General features: G+C 40.8%; 1 protein-coding gene across 2 annotated transcripts in view; it reads left to right on the forward strand.

Moving 5' to 3' along the window:
* The window catches only part of USP3 (ubiquitin specific peptidase 3), a 43117-nt gene that overhangs the window by 3395 nt on the left and 19940 nt on the right, over positions 1-19782 (forward strand). Inside the window, exons 2-4 of one of the 2 annotated variants that reach the window (XM_027704384.1) lie at positions 1362-1434; positions 13219-13279; positions 14809-14940. In XM_027704384.1, coding sequence (XP_027560185.1) covers positions 1362-1434; positions 13219-13279; positions 14809-14940 — 266 coding nt within the window. The remainder of the gene's footprint in view (positions 1-1361; positions 1435-13218; positions 13280-14808; positions 14941-19782) is intronic. The other variant, XM_027704386.1, reaches the window with a different exon arrangement.

The following is a 19782-nucleotide window of genomic DNA, read 5'->3' on the forward strand; positions in this document are numbered from 1 at the left end:
GTCACATGAAATGCTGCATGCAGATGTCTGCTAATTCCGATTAGAGTGCAGTCTTTCCAAGCACTTTAATTTCTGAAACTTCTGCTCAAGTTGGAAGCAGAGTAGCTGGAGGCATTGGCAGGACTGCAAAGTGTCACAGACTGAATCTGTTGAATTTGTAAGATGGGCCACACCTTCAGCACTGTTGTGCAAATCGTGTAATTATGAAAAGCAGTCTGGAACAGCTCAGATGTGGTATTTCTCAACAACTTTTCACAGACTCATCAAACCACAGGGAGCTGTGTCTCACCTAAGTGAGATTACAATCTTCTGAGCACACCTGTGGAAATCTGAGGAGGTTTTCCAGTTTTTTTTCTGCTTGGTTGAGGATTCATTAAGTGTTCTTACTGGACTCACTGGTTGTTCAGTGTAGAATTTGAAGTTCTGTTTTTAGGAGGACAACTGCAGACGTGGGATTGTGTCTGCTGAAATAGAGATTCTGTGATTTTTTTTTTCTTTTAAAAGGGAATTGCACTTCTGAAATGCTTAAAAACTATTGCTTTTCAGATCACTATCAAATTAATACTTTTTTTTTTCCTTAAATAGCACCATTTTGTTAGGTATTGAAGAGCAGTTCTGGCCACAGACTGGTATTTCCTGCAAAAGCTAAATATATTTGCCTGGCATCTGTTTCTTGCATTCTGACTTGTGTTCAATAAGTTACATATGTATTGGCATTTGGAGGTGAGGCTGGGACCACAAAAGAGGGGAGCCAGTACCAGGAAGCTGTTTGAGGCCTGGTGAACAATGATTATGGTGGAAATCCATATGCTGAGTTAATGACTTTTTTGCGTGTGTCTAAAGTAAGTTACCAAAATATTTAATAAACTCAGTTAGTTCAGAATAACCCCAGATATCCCCGAATGCTTTATTTATATATTACCTTTATTATATATTTATATTTTACTTTTATATGTGAGAACAAGTGTTTTGGGCTGAGCAGGGGGACTGTGAAGCACATGACTGCCCTGGGCCAGGCTGCTTTCGATGGTTTTTTTGTTTGCTGCTTCCCCCCCTGCCCGCCCCCCATGAGGTTTTGTTTTCTCAGCTCAGTCACACTGTTCTCCTTTCACTGGGGTAGGTAACACATTCTGCCACACTGTGATTTTTGGCACTGCACTTCTACAGGCGCTGCCAAAACAAGTACAGTGTAAAAGCTCAGGTACACAGACTTTTAACCCTCTTGGCTTCCCTTCCCATCCCAGCTGCCTTTTAATGTTTCTTCTCCATCTCCACGAGTGTTTGTCTCTGTTTGCTTTTCCTATTTTGTTACTAGAGGTCCTCATTTATTCTTTCTTTCTATGGTTTTCCATGATTACTAGAATACAGGAGGAGGGAAAACTTGCTGGAACTGGAGAATGGTAGGTAGGACCTTCTTCCTAAGGAGAATTCAGGGTAAGCTCAGGGACAGTGCATGGGCCTAATGTGTTGTATGAGTGAGGATTATTTATCACCCTACAGCTGGAAACTGCCAGATTTATTCTGAAATTTAAATGACAAAACAAGTATGTTAAAAAAAAATTATCCCTTTTTATTCAGTCACTTAAATTTAATTTCAAAGTTGGGTAGTCTTTCATCTTTTTCTCTGGGTCACTGCAGTGCAGGAATGCTTGTTAGTAACTCTCCTGTGCAGGTCGTTATATCTCCTTAGATTCATTCCCTGGTGTTGTTTTAAGTAAAACTTGTTAGACTTGTTTTTTTTTTTAGACTCAGCCTTGTTTTCCTTAAAATTGTAATTTTATTTTTTTTTCCATTTGAATCAGTCACTGATGTGGGAGCAAACCGCGGGGTCAGTAGTTACCTTGGCCTGTAAGTGCTTTGGAACTGATTCTGTTAGAAGATGGGGTAAAAGTCGTAATTTCCGTCTCATAAGATAGATTTAAATTTCCTTTTAATTACAAAAAAAAAGAGAGTCTTTGTTTTCAAATAATATCTTTTAAAAGCAGTAAACTTAAATTGATGGTGATTAATATTTTCTACGTTTTCTTTTCAAAAATTCGTTTATACTCTCAACAAAACCACAGTCCATCACAAAACTTGAACGTTAGCCTGGGGAAGAGATGCTTCAGAGGAAAGAAGTAGACATTTAATACGTTGGCATTTGTTGAGAAACTGGATCTGATCTTCGTGATGATTTTGAAGATAAACGTGGAAGGAGGAATTTTTCTGCTGTTTCAAAGTGTCCAGTGTTTTGAAATGACTCCTCCCCATGAGGAGACCCATGAGGTCTGAGGCATTGGGGTGAGACACTTGTGTGCATGGCAGGCTCTTGAATTACCCACGGATTAGAGCAAATCTCATTAATGCCGGGTTAAATTTAAGCAGGATAGTTTTCACCTGCCTTTCCCAAGCCCTTCAAGGTATGCAGGTGTTCAACAATATCAGTGCATTATTCTCTGTTTTTCTGAGCACTCCGAGGTGCTGAGGCTGACAGAGTTAGACTAGTAATTAATATTTTTTTGGTCACATCTGTGTCTGAGGTTGACGGAGTGAAAGTTTCCGACCCAGTGTTTGAAGTGAAACTGGGCTTTGAGCCTTTTCTCACTCCCTTCGTTGGGTGACCCGTTCATGCTTTGCTTTCTGGCTTAACAAACATCCATTACCTGGGTAAGAAGTGGTTAAAGGCCATGAGTTAAAATAATCCATGGAGGCTAGAATGTGTGACTTAATCAGAAATTTAAATCTGACAGCTAGTTAAGGCTGTTCCAATGTATATTTTGATATCTTTGGAGGAAACAGTTTTTATTATAGAGTGAATTAGAGTTGTTTTCATTGCTTTATGGTGCCCTTGGTATGGGAGTAGTGTAAGACTTTGTGTCCGTAACAGTTCTTCTCCCTGATTATAGGAGGGTGTGTTAAATTTAAATTGCCTGCTGAGTACACTTACCATTTAGCAATCTTGTCTGGGGTGTCAAAACAATCCTCCGGTGCTCGGTGCTCGGGGTTGTTTTACCCCCCGGGAATATCTTGCGTAATTTTGGATCTCGCAGACATCGTTCGGAAATTTCTGTGGCAGATTTTATTACCCTTTTGGATCTGCTCCAATGGCCACAGGCAGCCTGGCGGGACGAGGTGGTGGTTCTGGAAGTTGGCCTGCCCCCAGCAGAGCAAGCAGACTGCATTTACACTGGGAAGCAAGACGGTGCTCTCAGGTTTGGGGCTGGGGGTTGAAGGTCCTTATCAATTGCAAACAGGGAAATAGTGATTTTTTTCAAGGTAATTCATAGGTGTGATTATGAGCATCTGCTTGTCTGCATCAAGATAAGTGCGTTTTCTCAAAATAGCCGTGACCCTTTAAAATTTTATTTATTTTTTTTTGCTCTTTGGTTCATGTTTTTAGTTTGGTAATGTTTTTGTCCACTGAGCATTCGATTTCTCTCCTGTTTTGTTCACAGGGATAGTTAGCAGTTGTATTGCTAATACTACAAAAGTTTGTTTAGCTGGTATTGGGGAAGTAGGAATGCAACACTGGGGACTGCAGACAGATTCAGTACTAGGTTATATAAAGAAAGGAAGACTTCTTGCTGTCTTTTCCCTCCTATTTCCAGCCTGAATGTTTTGACCTGCTGTTGATTGCTAAGTGACCCATGAAGGTTCCTTTCCTGAAGGGTTTAAAAATGACATTCCACTGTTGGCTTTGCTGGGTTTTTTCTGGCTGCTGTCTGAAAATGGGTATTTGTGTGTCTCACTCTAACATAATGATTGAATAACTTTTTTTTTGTCCCATGCTACTACTGCACTGAGGAACAGTATCTGTTTTTTTCTGAGGGCTAAAAGGATTCAATTTTAAAATGTGTATGTAAATATGTGAGTGTATGCATTTAAATTTGGATGGTAATTATCAAAGTAGCCAAACAACTAAAAATTGTTTTTAGAATGTAAAGGAGAAATAGAGGCAGCGATTCTTTAAAAAATGCTTTTGGGCACATTTGTTCATTAAAATAAGCCTGTCTCTGATGTTTGACTTCTTTTTTTTTCCCTTTTTTTTTTAATTATATTTTTCACTGCTGCTTTCAGGCAGGTTGTGATTTATGCGGTACATGCAGGGACATCAATTGCTGACATGTCTACGTGTCCTAAAATTTGACTTGACATGTAGAAAGACTAAATTACCAAAAAAAAAAAAAAAAGGCACTGATGTAGCTTGAGAGCTAAATCTGTGTGTGCTCGGTGGTGGCTGTGCTGTGTGTGCTGCTCTCCCCCAGCCAGAGCAGCAGCTCAGCACGGCCTCTGCTGCTGCAGGAGGGACCTGCCTTGGCTTTGGCACCTCCTCCGCGGTTTGTTCACCACTTCCCTGCTTGAAAAGTTCTCCTCCCCTCGCTGTCCTCTTTCCCACTGCTGCGTCCAGAGCACAGGCAAATAAAAGCCGTGCGTTTTTCGACGTCCGCGTTTTCCAGTGTGGAATTCTGATTGCATAATCCAAATACCGAGCTGGAGCCAGCGAGGGAGGGGAATTCCATGCAGATGGAGCTGCTCACGTTTTTCTCCGACAGGCGTTCCTCAGCCTTAGGAATGTGTTGGGCACTTCAATGACCTACTTATTCTATGAAAAGTTGTTCCCCTACCCGTGTTTTATATTCTTGCTCAGTTGTTGCTTGGTATGTCTGAATTATATCTGGTTCTCCATTGGAAATGGAGATGGTTCACTGCAACCATCTGTGACATTTCTTACATGAGACTGAGCAGTGCTTTTATTTAGTACGAGGAGGAGGAAACCAGCTGTACAGGTGCAAATGAACACAAACAGTAGCTGATATTCCTAAGTTCACACATGACTTGTTTTCTCACTAAAAACTTAAAAATCTTTCCAGTTTTGGCTGAAAAGTAACAGGAGAAATAACTTGGGTGTTTTTAGCTGTGAGGGTTGTTTGTTTAATTCTTTAAATGTTCTTTGGAGTCTTAATTAAATTCTTTTACATTTGAACGTGATTTGAGTCAGGTTAGCACTTGATACTGTAGAGACTTTTATTCATTGTGAAAGAAGGGTTTAACGTTTTTGTATGTTTAGCAGTGCTTACCAGGAAACTTGCTTTCTTATAAATTCCCATGCTTTGATTTAAATGTAATTTAAATTTCATATTTTCTTACCTTTTCTTTAGTTATGTGTGTGTTTGCTGATTTTGAGGCAAAATATTTTAAGTAGTATAACTAAAAACCTTTTTCCGTTCTGTCTGGTTTCATTTTGACTAGAATGCTGTTTTTCTAAAGTAGGCAACAAAGATGTCTAACAAATGAAACTTATGTAAAATATTCTTAAATAGAGTATTTTTTCATAATGTCGAAGAGTTTAGAACAAATTTAGTGCACTGAACCCATTGTAATGGAGCTGAGGGTAGGATAGAAAGAACAATTTTGTGTGAAATGAAGTTTGGAAACAAATGGGAGTACTCTTTAAAACTAGGCAGTAAAACCAGGGGCTTGTAAGTGTAGAACACGTCTCTAGTTTCCAAATCCTTTTTCCTGCATTCTCTGTCTGGAATGGGGCTTTAGCTACTCAAGGTTAAGGTTAAAAAAATCCTCTTGTACCCTTCACTTCCTTTTCCAGTCACCTGACTTTCATTACATTTACTCAGCTGGAATTCACGGACCTTCTTAAAATGTAGAGTAGATACACTTTTCCCAGGTGCACATACACTTTAAACACTGCCCTCCTTCCCCCCCCAAAACCCAAACAAAAAGCCCCAGTCAACAACCACAGACATTTAACCCTGTGTTTAAAATCTAAGAACCTACTCCTAGATTATGAACCAGTGTTGGCGTTCTTACTGCACTTGTGTGTGTGTGTTAAAGCCTGCCCTGTATTATGATTTTACCATCACGTTTAGTTGAGACACTCATTTAATTTTTTTTTAATTCTCCGAAATGTAAACATACAGCAGGGTCAGGTAATAATACAGCTTGTGTGTACACTTGTAGGGACTGCCTTTTTAAATACACAAATGAACGTGAAGTCAAAAACTGGGAATGTGATCCACTTTATTAATAAATATGTGCTTAGTACTGAGTAACTTATATTGCCTGTTATGGATTTTTACATGCTGCTTGTAAATGTTCTGATGTACCTTGGAGAATACCTGTATTCTTTAAAGGCTTCTTTGATTCTGGCAATAAAGTGTTTTTTAATGCGAGTGTGAATTCTGCAAATATCCACACATCCTGCAATCTTGACTGATGTTCTGTGACAAGGAAGGCTTGTGATGTTTGCCTTGAGAAGCTGTTTGATTGTATGTGGTTTATAACCAAGTTTATGACCAGAAGGAAGGAGTGCACATGGCTCTGTAATGTGATTTGTTCAGTTCATTTTGGTGGAAAATCCTCTATTCCAGTCTCAGTTCTAAGCACTGTGTGTTTCCCGTGGTGGATTTTGACTGTAGGGTGCATGGCTGTTCTTGCTGTGGAGCTGCAGCCTAGGAAAGGCTCTGACTGCTGGGCTCTTGCTTGGTCTCACTGTTCCCCTGGAGAAGCACTTAGTCATGGGAAGTGCTGATTTAAGGGAAGGAATTGTTAGTCCTCCCTCAGCACTTAGGAGCAATCTGGAAGGCAGGTCCTCCAAGGGTAGGAGACGTGTGCATTAAGACATTGACATCTTGAATGAACGGGCATTTCTGGAGAAAACTGCTCAGCTGTGTTGCTCAGTCTTTGAAGAGACTGTTGTGCCTGCATCCAGTGGGAGTTCCAGAGCTGTAAATTCCAGGAGTGGGCAGAACCTTTTTGCAACTGCAGCATGTAAGCCCAGAGGAGGGACCACATCCAGCATGTTTGTCTCCTTAGCACTCCTCATATGTTAATAACTTCAGCAATTCCCTACTTAGAACAGCAGCTTTCACAGGTGACTCTCTGACACCTGGTACCTGTTTTATATTGTATCTGGGGAATTTTAGGTGTTTAATTCAGAGCTGGTTTGGCAAGTCACAAGTATTGTGTAGAGTGATTAGTCCGGGGATATCCTACCTTCCCTGCAGTTAAAATGATTTAAAGGGCTAAGGTGTATGGGATAGTAGGATCAGTTCTGATCTATGCTGATAAAATTCTTTTGGTAAATTATTCAATCTCTCATTCTCTATTTTTCAGACTGTAAAATGGAAGTGGGGTCTCCGAGAAGTGCTCTGAATCCCGTGACTGAAAATCTTTGCATTTGAGATGTTATTACTAATGGAGTTTATATGATTTTGATTAAATACTTGTGCAGAATTTTGTGTTGTCACCATTTTTGATTGTTTCCCAGGATTTTTCCTTGCAAATTTCTGTCACCTTTGCTTCCAGATCTTTGGAGAAGGCAGCTTTTAGTCTGATTCCTTAGGCCTGATGTGTGACAGACAGAAGGACTGTGTTTTACAAAGAAGGGGGTTCTCATTTTGGTGTGAGGATTGTTGCTGCTTTTTTCTTCACATGTTAATGGAGACAGCTCTTTTCTGCTGCCACTTTCAGGTTCTTTCTGGAGCAAAATGAGAGTCCTGCTATCAAATCTTAATTAAACAGGGCACTGAGAGATTGTTAAGCAAAATTAAGTTAAAGTCATGGGAAAGGAAAAGTAGTCCATTTCTTTCCAACAGTGTTCTTGTGGGGTTTTTTGGTCGGCATGTGTGTATATACACACATGCATACATAGAGCACATCTGTATGTGTTTGTCACCAAGGGCTGGTGTCTGTGGGACAGTTTGCCCAGCACAGTGTCTGTATCCCACTGCTGCCACAACTGTGTAAATGCTGCTCCTGGTGCAGATGCTGAGGGGGGGAGCAGTGGCTTTTTTTCAGTTTAGCTTATTTCAGTGTAGCTGACCCACTGTGACAACACAAAGTGAGCTGAGCAAAGGTCAGTTAGGCCAGAGATGTGTCTGTGCAGGTCACTCTGTTATTGTAATGTGTAATTGTACAAGTGGGATTGCAATATTGCTGCAGCTCCTTCTGAGAGCCAAGTCCAGGCTGTTTTGTGAGGGCCGTGACGACTGTCTGAAATAGTTGAGTGACCCTAATCTTGTTTCCATTCAACGTGCTTTTTACAGAAAGACCAAAGTATTGCTCTTATCATGCTGATATTTTGTGTTTGTCTCTGTAGTGATGCAGTACAGGGCTATTTTAAACCCCTGCTGTAGGCCCAGTCCTGCAGCAGCTCTGGCCTCGGGGCACTGCTGTGCTGGCACAGCCCCTAGCCTGCATCGATCTGGTGCTGTGCCTGTGCCAGCCCTCGGGTGGGCACTGCACCGGGCAGATTTCTGAGCTTGGCTGCCTTTCAGAACCTGCTTCCTGTTTGTCTCCTCCTCTTCCTGCTGCTTTTCTCCATTGGCAGTTTCTCAGCTCTGCAGTTGCTGTTTAACAAACCCCTGCATCCCACAGGTTGGTTGTACATTTTTACACAGCTGTAACTGCCCTTCAGTGGAAAGCTGCAGCTTTGCTCTGCAAGGAACACAGTGCCAGGAGCGTTCCCGCTTCTCCAGGCTGCGTTTGGAGTCAGTTTTCAGTAAGAAAAAAAAAAAACCATCAAGCTTGGGAAGGACATATTTGGGTGAGCATGAGGGTGGGATGGGATGGGGACCCTGTGGGGAGAACACCAGACTGATCAGCCATACCTTGCTCATTCTGCTTGGCATAACTCAGAGTTATCTGGGTGATTTACAGAAAGGGGAAGCTGGAGGGGCATCTCTGAATGTTCCCACAGTGCTGTATGAGTCTGTACTAGGGGGATTTGCTCTCATGGGGATGGATTGATGCTCCATTTACAGAGGGATTTGTAGGCTGTCTAACAAATGGGTATTCAGACTCCACTTAGAGAAATCATTCTGTAAAACACAGTATTTCCCCTTCCTATTATATGGTGAAGAATAGTGTTTCTGAGCTTCTGAATAAGATGATTTTGATGTAAAGTGGCAAATGACACTGCCTCAAACAAGATTGTGGCATTGCAGATTTGCTCTCCCTTTCCTTTTGACAGATCAGCATCATCCTCACCCCACCACTTGAAGCAATTCTAAAAATACAACCAAAGGAGGCAGTTGGTGACTGCTTCAGTAGCCACTTCTGTTCAAGCTGAGAAAGCAGCCAGTGTTCCTTGGCCTGTATACCACTAAATATGGTGTAACAAACACAGATAATTTTTGTTAATGTAGATAAGATATTTCAAAATAGCTTTGATCCAAAGCAGGGGATGCTAATATAGTGCCCCTCCCCTCTTTTTTTTTTTCTAGATACCACTAAAAGAAAAAAAAACACAAACAAAAAACCCCAGTTGGAATTCTGATTATTGAGGCAATACATTCATACCTATACAAATGGGCTGGAGACTCTTTCTTCATGATTTAGTGTAACTGTCTGACCTGAAAGTCCACAACACCCAAGTCTGTTTTAAGGGCCAACTTCCAGGACTGTGTAGTGTTCTTTGAATTGAGTAGGGATTTGCTGTGGATCTCTGTCTCCCTCATTCTTAGTCTACTTTTAAGCCTTGTGCCTTCATGTCAGTACCACATCTGAAAGCAATAACATGCAATTCCTTTACAGATGAAGCCAAACTGTCTCCCTTTAATTTAGATTATAAGTAGTTCAGGGCAGTGACTGTGCTTCTGCTGTGCATTCTGTTGTGCCTGTCTTGAGAGAGTCCTGACTGAGGCCTGAAACTTCCAGTCTGATTTAATTTATTAAGTAACAGATGGTGACTGCTCCAGGATCTGAATTGAGGAATGCTTGGAGAGCCAGGCTTTAATGAAGGTACCTGCGGAGCCAACCTCAGAGAAATACAGGGTGCAACATCCAGCAACACTCTGAAAAATCAACTGTGTAATTCTCTCAGAACTGAGCAATTGTAGGTCACAAATTCAATACTGGATTCTGTGTTTAATCTTAGTGGGAGTCACTTCAATGTTATTTGAGTTTGTGGGTGGAGATGTTTGTGCAGAAGATAAACTACACATTTCTAATGTGATGCAATGGGAGCAAAGTTCTTCCTAAAAGTTAAAGTAAACAAATGAGCCATCTTTTCCTATTCCCCAATATGAAAGATGGAAAATTTTAGTGGATGCTATTTTTTTGGCCTTGTGCAGGGTTGGACTTGTTTGCTGGCTTTGTGCAGAACACTTAAACCTGCAAGATGAGCACTACTTTAGTATAATTTAACACTTGACAAACAAGCAGTGAAGGTATTTAAAGTACCTGAATGTGGAATTGTAATTGCCTGGTACAGGGTGGAAAGTAAGAATAATTGTTTCCATCGTAATCCTTTACCTACTGCTTGAGTACCAGTTCCATCCACAGCTGGTGAAAGTGAAAGCTAGTGAAAGCAAAAATGTTATTTCCAAGTGGGAGATTCCTGCTGGGATTTTAATGCAAGGAAGACTGTTTTGTGTTCCTGGCAGGGGAAGTGTAGGGCAGTGCTTTGTTCACACAGCACTTGATCTGTGTTTTAAGTGCATGAATGGTTTTGGCTTCTGTTTCCTTCTGGTTAATGTTTTACCTTTCAGCTTGTGTAATTCAAGCCAATACAGTTGTATCAGGTTGGACTTGGTGGTTCCTTCAGCCCCTTTTAAACTGTGATGGCTATTGAAGGGTTTCCCTTTCCCTTCCCTTTGCCAGTGCCAAACGTTGGTTTTCTCGGTAACATTTTTGGTCAGATTAGACAAACTTCTTTCACTTTTCTACCTTGAAAAGTAAACCAAACCAGCTCTACCTGGCTGCCCTCAACCTACTGCAAGATTATGGTCAGAGCTGTGGGAAGCCATCTGCTTTAGAAAGAGAAAAATTGGGGTTTGGAGAACCAAAACCAGAGAACTGAGGCATGGGAGAAAATGTCTTTCTCAAGTAAAGCAGCTGAAAAAAGCAATTCTGGAGTCTTTACTAGAGAGTTTAAAATTAGTTACTTCAAAAAATATTTCTGGTGAATGTGCTTTTTTTCTACATAATGTGGTAAAATTCTTAGTTTTAAGCATTCCTTTGGCCTATGTATTGAAATACAACTATTTGTAATAATGAATTCAAATCCTGAAAATAATTTTTTGAGAAGCAGTGTAGCCATTTTTTTTCACATGATTTAAATAGAAAATGTGAAATGTGATGGTGGAGAATATAGTAGCTCTTCTAAATGTTTCTTTTTCCTGTGTGATTCTCTTGACTGCTCCAAAAAAACAGTTATTTAGGGTGTGTAGAAAATTATGTGGTATCATATGCTTTTGTCTTTATGGCATAATCAAAGTTGTATTTTATTGTTTTTTGCCCTTGCAGAAGTGCACTTAACATTTTGTGGTGGTTTGAAACTCCCAAAGGATCCAATTTTAAGTTCAAGCCCCCCTCCCACAATTTGCCCCTGTGAGAGGGTTTAGTGATGGTATGGACTTGATATTTCTTTCACTTCATGTGGAGAGTTTTCAGACGAAACACAACCATTCGTTATTGGGGGAAGGGGAAAATACTTACAAAGGTTTATTTAAGCCCACGTATATATATTTACATTGAATTAAATTCCTCTTTTCCTTCAATAAAAGTCCAAGAAGGAAAGACAAAAGTCTTTCTGTCACTGCACAGGCCACAGTTCCTTCGTTTCAGTTTTTTGTGGCACTGGTTAGTGTCCTTCATTTTCTTGAGGCAGCAGATTTAAGTGTGGCAGTCAGAATTTTGGTTCTTACTTTGTGGAAATTCCAAACCCGAGCCCGAGCCTTTGGGGGATTTCCTTGTAGATCTTCACTCCTCTTGGGTTAGAACATTGAAGGCAGCTTTCGGTTCAGTCTTACCAAAGCTCTTTTGCTCTGTCTCAGCTCACCAGCATGATAGGAGCAGCAGCAGCAGCAGCAGCAGGTACAAGGGCATCTCCTCCGCATTCCATCCTGGCTCAGCTCTCAGGACGACTCCGGGTTTCTCGGCTCCTTTCTTTCTCTCTGAAGCTGCTGCTGCATTTAGGGACTCCCTAAAGGTTTGGAAGTCCACCCCTGCTCTTCAGCAGGTCTCTGGGTTTTGGGAAAGTAATACAGTCTTGCCCCAAACCAGCTCTGTTGAGTTTTCCTCTGTTTCGTTGCCAGCTCTCCCTCCTGCAGGAACATCTCTGCTCTCTTAGCCGGTTTCACGTTATCTCGCTGCTCCTGGCTATCTTTTTGGCTTTCAGCCATCGCTGTCTCTGTTCAGGGCTGCTCCACTGCTGCTTTCAATGTTTTCTGCTGCTGCTGACAGTAAGGAAACTCCTCCAGCTCTTGATTAGGGGACCCGGTCCAGCTTTGACACTACACCGGGTCTCCCGTAGCCTCAGCTGGGGCTGGGGGATCTTGGCCCCCAGAGTGGGCTCACTGGCCCCCTGCTTCCTTGTGGCTCAGATCATGGCTACCTACCTTCTAAAAAAAACTTCACTCCCTTCTCTTCCATTGCTGTGGGTATGGAATTTCCGTAGGGCGCATATGAACCTTTGATTGGTCCAGTATTATCAGTGGGGCAAACCATTGCTACTCCAAAGAAAAGGTTTTTCAAACCACCACACATTTAATTTTAATTTTCTAATCATATTAGTTTGGTATTTGAAAGTATGATGTTATTTCTGTAAATTCTATGGTAATGGATAATGGTTAATAGTTTTACTTCATTCAGATCTAAATGTTGTATATCATAGCATCCCTCTTTCAGTGACCTGCTACTGGGTTGGAATTGGAATATCCTGTCTTTATGACTCTGCCCTGGGATGGCATTTCATCTTTTTTTTTTAATATTTGCTTTAAGCCCTTTAGCTTCATACATCCATGTTTTAAATTTTCTAGGCTTAGAAGGCAGACAGAAACTCAGATAACATCTTCTGGTGTCTTGGGTGGGTTGTCAAACACAGCACTGGTGTTACATTTTAACCTTCCAGCTTCCGGGGTGTGACTGAAGGGATGAAGTCGGTATGGATAAATTCTTTATGAGCACTGGAACGTAGGAGTACCTATTGTATATATGTGTGTACTGTCATGCATTGCACAGTGATTTATTCTGTGTGCTTCTCATCAGATCCTCAGGCTTCCTGGCAGTAACTTCTTTACAATGGTTTCTGGTAGAACGAGTTCTATGAAACAGAAATGCTGTGGCTTTTTTTCCTATGTTCAGTGGGTGCCTTATTAAAAGCCCAAAGCAAAATTTTTAAAGTTAACCCATGTTTTTGTCCTTCTGATATTTCTGCTTTGTATTTTAAAATCAAGTAGATCTCATTCCTCTGACACTTTTTTTCCCAATCTTTTACAGTGTGCCGGTCCAATAAAAGTCCCTGGGTCTGTCTGACGTGTTCAAGTGTCCATTGTGGAAGGTGGGTACCAAGAGTTAGTGTGCAAATCTCTTTATCAGACCTTTATCATTGTTCTTTGTTGCTTGGCTGGGGGGCAGTTCATTCAAAACTTCCCTGAAAGAAACCTTTCATTATCTCATTTAACACTGTATGTTCTGCTTGACGTGGTTCTTTGCTACCTTAGGAGACAGCAGAGATTATACTCAAGATATGGGTTTGTTTGTTTGTTTGTTTGTTTGTTTAAAGAAAAGTGGACAGTAAATATGATTATCAGTTCTCCAGGCACTTTTTGAACTGAACAATTTAGTGGATTATTGTAAAGTTCTGTTCTCTAAAAGATGTTTCTGTTGTGATAAGATTAAGGGAATTGTTGGAAAACCACAAGTTGGCACAGCTTGTTTCGAGAGAAACAGCTTGGACAGAAAATAGCACAAATGTCCTGCAGTGTAGTCTGGGAACTGAAGTTATTGCCATAACATGGAAGAACCAGCTGCCAGCAGAACTCCTTCACCCTGCACCTGCTTTCTGTGTGTGTTTGTAGAGGACTGACACAGTCACTGCTGTTATTTGTACGTCAGGGTAATTGTAGAAAATTTGCTGCTACATAAATGTTTGAGGTGCACAAATTAATGGAGTGCACTTGGTGTTGACACTCAGACAGTATCTGAGATGTGAGCCTGTTTTCATCTGTTGAGTAACATCTGGGCCTGTGTGCTATTATTCTGGAAAAGCATCATTAAACTTTGTCTCTTGAAATGAATTGAATAAACTCGAGCTTTTGTTTCTTTGATCTGAATTGCAGTAAGTGTCACAATTTTAATAATGTCTCTTATTCAGTGTTTTCAGCACCAGACCTTTTTTTTTTTCCTCCTCTATTTACTAATTTATTTTATAGATTTATACTTGGTGAGAGCTAAGAGAGGGGGAGATGCTTCATGTTATGTGATGGTGTGAAATCTTAAAAAAATATTATTATTGATGTCCAGAAATGGCCTTTCTTGTATGCAGTCAGTAGACAGTGAGTCAGTTATTTATGCTGAGGGGGAGGAGGGAATTCACCTGAGGCCCAGCCATGCACTTCTAAGTGTTAATGATTTTCAGCTTGTACTTCAGGCTCTTGCATTTGTAGTGGCACCTTTTTTTTTTTTAATTAAAGATACTTCATTTCAAATTTCGAGCATGAAAATGCTCATTGTGTCAGCAAAAGAGCTGTAGGATTTTAGATTTCTTCTTCAGTTATGTAACCCCGAGCCCTACAGCCCTTCAGGTTCATGAACTTGATGACTCTAAGATTAGATCCTGCTGCAGGATGGAAAAGCTGAAAAAGGGTGTGGAGGTCAGCACACAGAGCAATCACAGACAGGAGAGCTGGGTGGCAAAAGAAGTAGAGCTGGGAGGAGAGTATATGGGAAAGCAGTTGGAGAACTAACTGCACTGAAGGTGAATTACCTTTTTTAATGCCTGTGTCAATATTGGATGCCTCTTCTCTTATTTTTTTAATGAATGTTGATTGGCTGTTTAAAGCATAATGTTTTTTGTGTTTGTTTTAGATACGTGAATGGCCATGCAAAAAAGCATTATGAAGATGCACAGATTCCTATGACCAACCATAAGAAAACAGAAAAACAAGAGAAAGTTCAGCATACTGTGTGTATGGACTGCAGTAGTTACAGTACATACTGGTAAGGGTTTAAACACTGTAACTTGACAACATTTTTTGTACTAGAAGCTGAAAACTTTAGACTCTTGAGAAATATATGTTGCACACATTTTTGGGCATTTAATCTCTTGCTTTCCAAGACCTGGCTGTTGGAAACGCTCTGCTCTTGCATGTGGATTGTAGCACTGGTTGGGGCTAAACTCCCACATGTTAATTGGCTTAAACAGCAGAAACTTTTTGAAATAAGTGCTGTGTGGTTTGCAGTTGCTTCCCTTTGCTTTGGGGTGTGTTGAGACCTCACCTTTTAATTGCAAAAGCTGTTCAGTTGTAGTTACTCCTTCCATCAGACTATGAGCCTTTCACATACCCTTTATTTGTCAGAATTCAGACAGTAATGTAATACTGTAATTCCTGCTCAAGAGATCTGAACTTGGGATGTGTTTGTGTGTGTAACTTCTGTGAGTTTAGGAAAGTGATAGATCCTGTTGGGAAGCAGCATCAAGGCTCTGGCAAGAGTAAGGAGGAGATTCAGAAATGTTTCTTTAGGCAGCAGAATGGCCTGGGCTGAGTCATTCTGTGTGTTTCTCAGAGTGAGATGAGCACTGTTCAGGGAGACTTAATATTGATGCTGCTAATATTGGGTTCCCCATCTTCCCTGCTCCCCAGAGAGCAAAGACTGGGAGTTAATTAAAAGCAGTGTTTTTTTTGCCTTCAGCATCTTCCATCCTTAACCAAAGCTGGTGCTTCTCCATTTGCAGGTAGTTCCTGGTTTCCCATGAATGTTGTTACTTGTGCAGGATTGTGTCAGTCTCAGGGAAGTCCATGTTACAGCCTTGTACAATTACTGGGTGTGTGGCTTCACTGATGGGTACTTTGTTCAAATAATTGGGTATCTTTTGTGTACTTGATCTGGGAAAAATCTGGCTGTTGGAGTTTGGGTGTCCAGGTTTATGAGGAATATGTCTGTACCAGATATTTTTATCCCCTGCAAGTAAAATCACAGCTAAGTGGTCTTCACCTGAAGAAATGTTGTTGGGAGCAACTCAAAAGCTGCTCAGATGGTTGCATGGAGCTGTAGGCATGTTAAACACAGAGAAAAGGTTTGAGTAGCTTTGTGATGTAGGGGGATTTCCCTTTTATTTACACTTGATTTAAATGACCAGCATTTTTATCTGGTCCTGTGTGAAAACATCAGAAAACAGAAAGTTTTTCTGAGTGATACATATGCACAGCTTACCAGCATTGGAACAGCTGTGGGAAGCTAATTTCACTTTCCCCATTAACCCTGGTAGCAACTGAGTTCTGTGTTGTGGCTTTTTGTTTTGTTTGAAGTATGACCTGTCTTCTAGTCATTCTGAAGGTGGAGGAATTTTAGCAGGGTGTTTGAAGTCTTGATTATATCTCATTATGACAAATAGCATGCTCAACTTGCTGAGGCTTGATGAGTTACAGCAGCAAGTCCCAGCACCCTGCTGACCTTATCCCAAACTCAGTGTGGGCACTGGGAAATGCTGACAGCAAACCAAGCACTGTGGGATCTGTTGCTGCCACAAGCTGTGCTTGTGAGGAGCAGGGAATGCACTGGGGAGTGCACTGGAGTGTCTGTGGCAGGACAGACAGGAGGCAGTTCTGCATGTGATGTCTCTGTGCTGCAGTGGAAGTCGATGGCTGAGTCATCTGTGGATGAACTGGAACTAATTGTAGGGAGCTGTGCCTTGGGGAGTTCCTGTTGAGGGTGATTCACCAGCAGGTTGTAGCTCCTGTGCGAATGTGAAGCTCAACAAGGTTCAGGAGCAGTTTGTCTTTGCTTTCGTTTGGGATATTTCAGTTTTTCCCAGGTGATAATCAGAGAAAGGTACCTGAGTTTGTTACTGCACCCGTTGAAATGAGCTTGGATGTGTGAAGGGGAAGCAGAAAGCATTGAAAGCAACTTCTGCCCCTTTATTTCAGGCTGCTGGCAAATAGTGCTTGCCAGTTAAGGCAAGTAGTTGGGTAAATCTGAGCTTCTGTGGAGAATGAATTTGGAAATGGTGTTTGTCAGCTTCAGTGTAGACATGAATGCAGTAGGCAGTGCTTGTTTATGCAATGATGTTTAAGTAAACTATGTGAAGATTAATATTTTATGCTGGCAGTGTGGGCTGCCTCAATAATTTGAAAGTGAAGAAAATACCATCCTAAGACTTAGTTGAATTTTACTTCTACTGTAAAAATAATGGAGATATTTTGATGCAGTGCTGGCTTTTGTATTTTTATTTGCAGTTTAGTTTACTGCCCAGAGTTGAGGAGAATACTCGTTCCGTTTTTATCCTATGGATCCCAATTTATTGTATTCCTTAGTTTGCATGATAATAAGCTGTATTAATAGGCCTGTATGGGCTCTTTTCTAAGAAGGTGGCATTTGATCCTTAGCTTTTCTTTGGCCATGTCATAAACCTTGATGCAGTCATGAGAGCACAGTCCAAGGTTTGCTTTAACTGTTCTTGTCAGTACAAGGAGAAGAGACAGTGTGTGTTGAAACCACCATGGTTTATTCAGTTTGGTTTCTGGCTGATGTGCAGTCTTGCTGCAAACCAAAACCAGATGCAGCAGTCTCCTGTAACTGCATTTCAGGTGGAAGTCTAGATGTATATGTTTTCTTTTACAGGATGACAGGCTTTCAGTATAACTTCAAAAGGAAAAGTGTTGCAATTCTGGTGGGACAGTAGTTAATTTCTAATATTTTTTTCTTTAATCTGAGATGAGGGTTTTATTGTATTTATGAATTTGGTAATATTTTGAAAAATACAGGCATGCTTGAGCTAAAATTAAGTATTGGGCAACTATGGATTTACATTCCAGAAGGTTCTGTTATTTATTCTGTGTCCTCCTATTCACCTGCTCAATCTTCATAGTGGAAAAGTTGAGAGAATGCTAATATTTTATTCATTATGACAGCGTAACTCTCTTCTTGATTCTTGGGTCCCATTGGAGACAGTGGGTGCAATACTAAACCCTCAGACTAAATTACATTTGAGACCTTAACTGCTGAGAAAAACAGAGTCCTGAATTCCACTTTTTGGAGGTATTCAGCCTTTCAGTCAGTTCTGAAGTACTAAACACAAAGAGTTTACAAGAAGTACAGATCTTTTTTGTCTTCAAACTCTCGTGTTTAGTGGGTTTTTTGTGCACGAGAGGTAAAATGATCCGTGTAGGAACTCTGCTCTCCTGAAAGAGGACTCTTGTAAATTTGTTTCTCTGTGCACAGACAGTTGGTACAGAAGAAGAAAGGCTGCCCTGTTTATGTATTTGCATAATACGTTTCCTGTGCTCATTTAATCCCAGACAGAGTTTGCAGGTCAGATTTCTTACCCATTAGTCTCCTTGTTATCCCTTGAAGGGGCACAGTTGTGTGGGACTGTGTGTGTGTTCCTGGCTGATGGAAGAATATGTAACTGTTAAGAAAATTCTTTTCTAGTGTTTCTTTTTGCGATGATGTCTGTGTTTAAAAAACAAACCAGACTTACTGTGCTGGTACCTGAGCATCAGAAAATGAAATTACTTAGTACTATTATTTTGCATTCTGCGGTTAGTGACAATTATCCAGACAGTAAAACTTGAGTTCTTACTTTACTCATAGAAAGTGTTAGGGGAAGTAAATAAACTTTGGCTTTTTTCATTTCTACTGTCCTGTAATTCCTCCAGTCCAGTCAGGGCCTTTAACCCCAGGCTGAGGTTGTGCACCCCACTGAAAGGGCTGGCACGAAGCTTTGTTGTTCCCAGAGCAGTGCATACATCCACTGGCTTGCTGCCATTTTAGAAGCAAATGAGGCCAGAAGAGACCAGGCCTTGGAGGGGGCAGAGGTACTAAAAATAGAAAGTGTGTGGAGAGGAAAATACCCTGCTAAGCCACACAGGGGACCCTCTGCAAGGTATAGAGTTTGTTCTGTACCATTGCTGTGAAAGCACGTTGTAGAACTGCTGTATGCAAAAAAGGTGTTTTGTTTCTTTGGGATAATCCTGAGAATCACAAATTAAACATCTGTTTTGAATGGCAGCTTCACAGATAGGATGTAGTTTCTCAGCAATTTACCTCTAAGGTGTGTGGGCCTTAGCAAATTTAAGTTACTAAAACATAAACTAGTACTTACTCTGTTTACTGGGTTTATCCAAAATAGATTCATGGTAGTGCTGTTATTTCAGGTAGTAGTGCTGAGTCCTCAGTGTAGCAAGAGAGGTAGTTTAAGAAACCTGCCCATTAAAAAGACAAATAGAAGAAGCTTGTCTTGATTTTAAGTGAATCTTCCAATTACTTTTCCACTGTTGGAAGGACCCTGACATTTACTGATGTATTTACTTTTATTCTTCCACCTTGGGGAGAGTGCTAAACTAACATGTGAAAATAAGCTTAGTGTGATCTTTAGGGTATGGGAGTAAGTATTAAATCATCTTTCAGCAATAAGCTGTCACAGAGGCTTTCAGTGAGCTTGCATCTGCTTCTATTCCCTGTGTGCAGGAGCACTTCCCTTGGTCAGTGGAGATGGCTGGGAAAGCTGAATAGGAAGGACTGGCTAAAACGTGGCTGAAAAATGAGCACATTGACAGATTTCTTCTCCCTCCCAAACCAACTGGGTCTGTGGCCATCTTTTAAAAAAAATGTATTACTGGCAATAATAATTTCTAGATCTTGTGTAAGTATCTGTAACTGCTGAGTTCATTGTTTGGGTATCTTGACAGTCTGATTAATGTCTCTTCTTAGAGGCAAAAATCAAAGAGATCCTGGACAGACTCCATTCAGCGGGAGGACCTTTCTTTACTTGCTCAACTCTGTAGCCTCCTCAAGAATTTAGTGTTTGAATTAACACCAGCAATACTGCAGATTTGTGCA

Source organism: Neopelma chrysocephalum, unplaced genomic scaffold, assembly GCF_003984885.1.
Source record: "Neopelma chrysocephalum unplaced genomic scaffold, ASM398488v2 Primary Assembly neopelma1_274, whole genome shotgun sequence".
Lineage (NCBI taxonomy): Eukaryota > Metazoa > Chordata > Aves > Passeriformes > Pipridae > Neopelma > Neopelma chrysocephalum.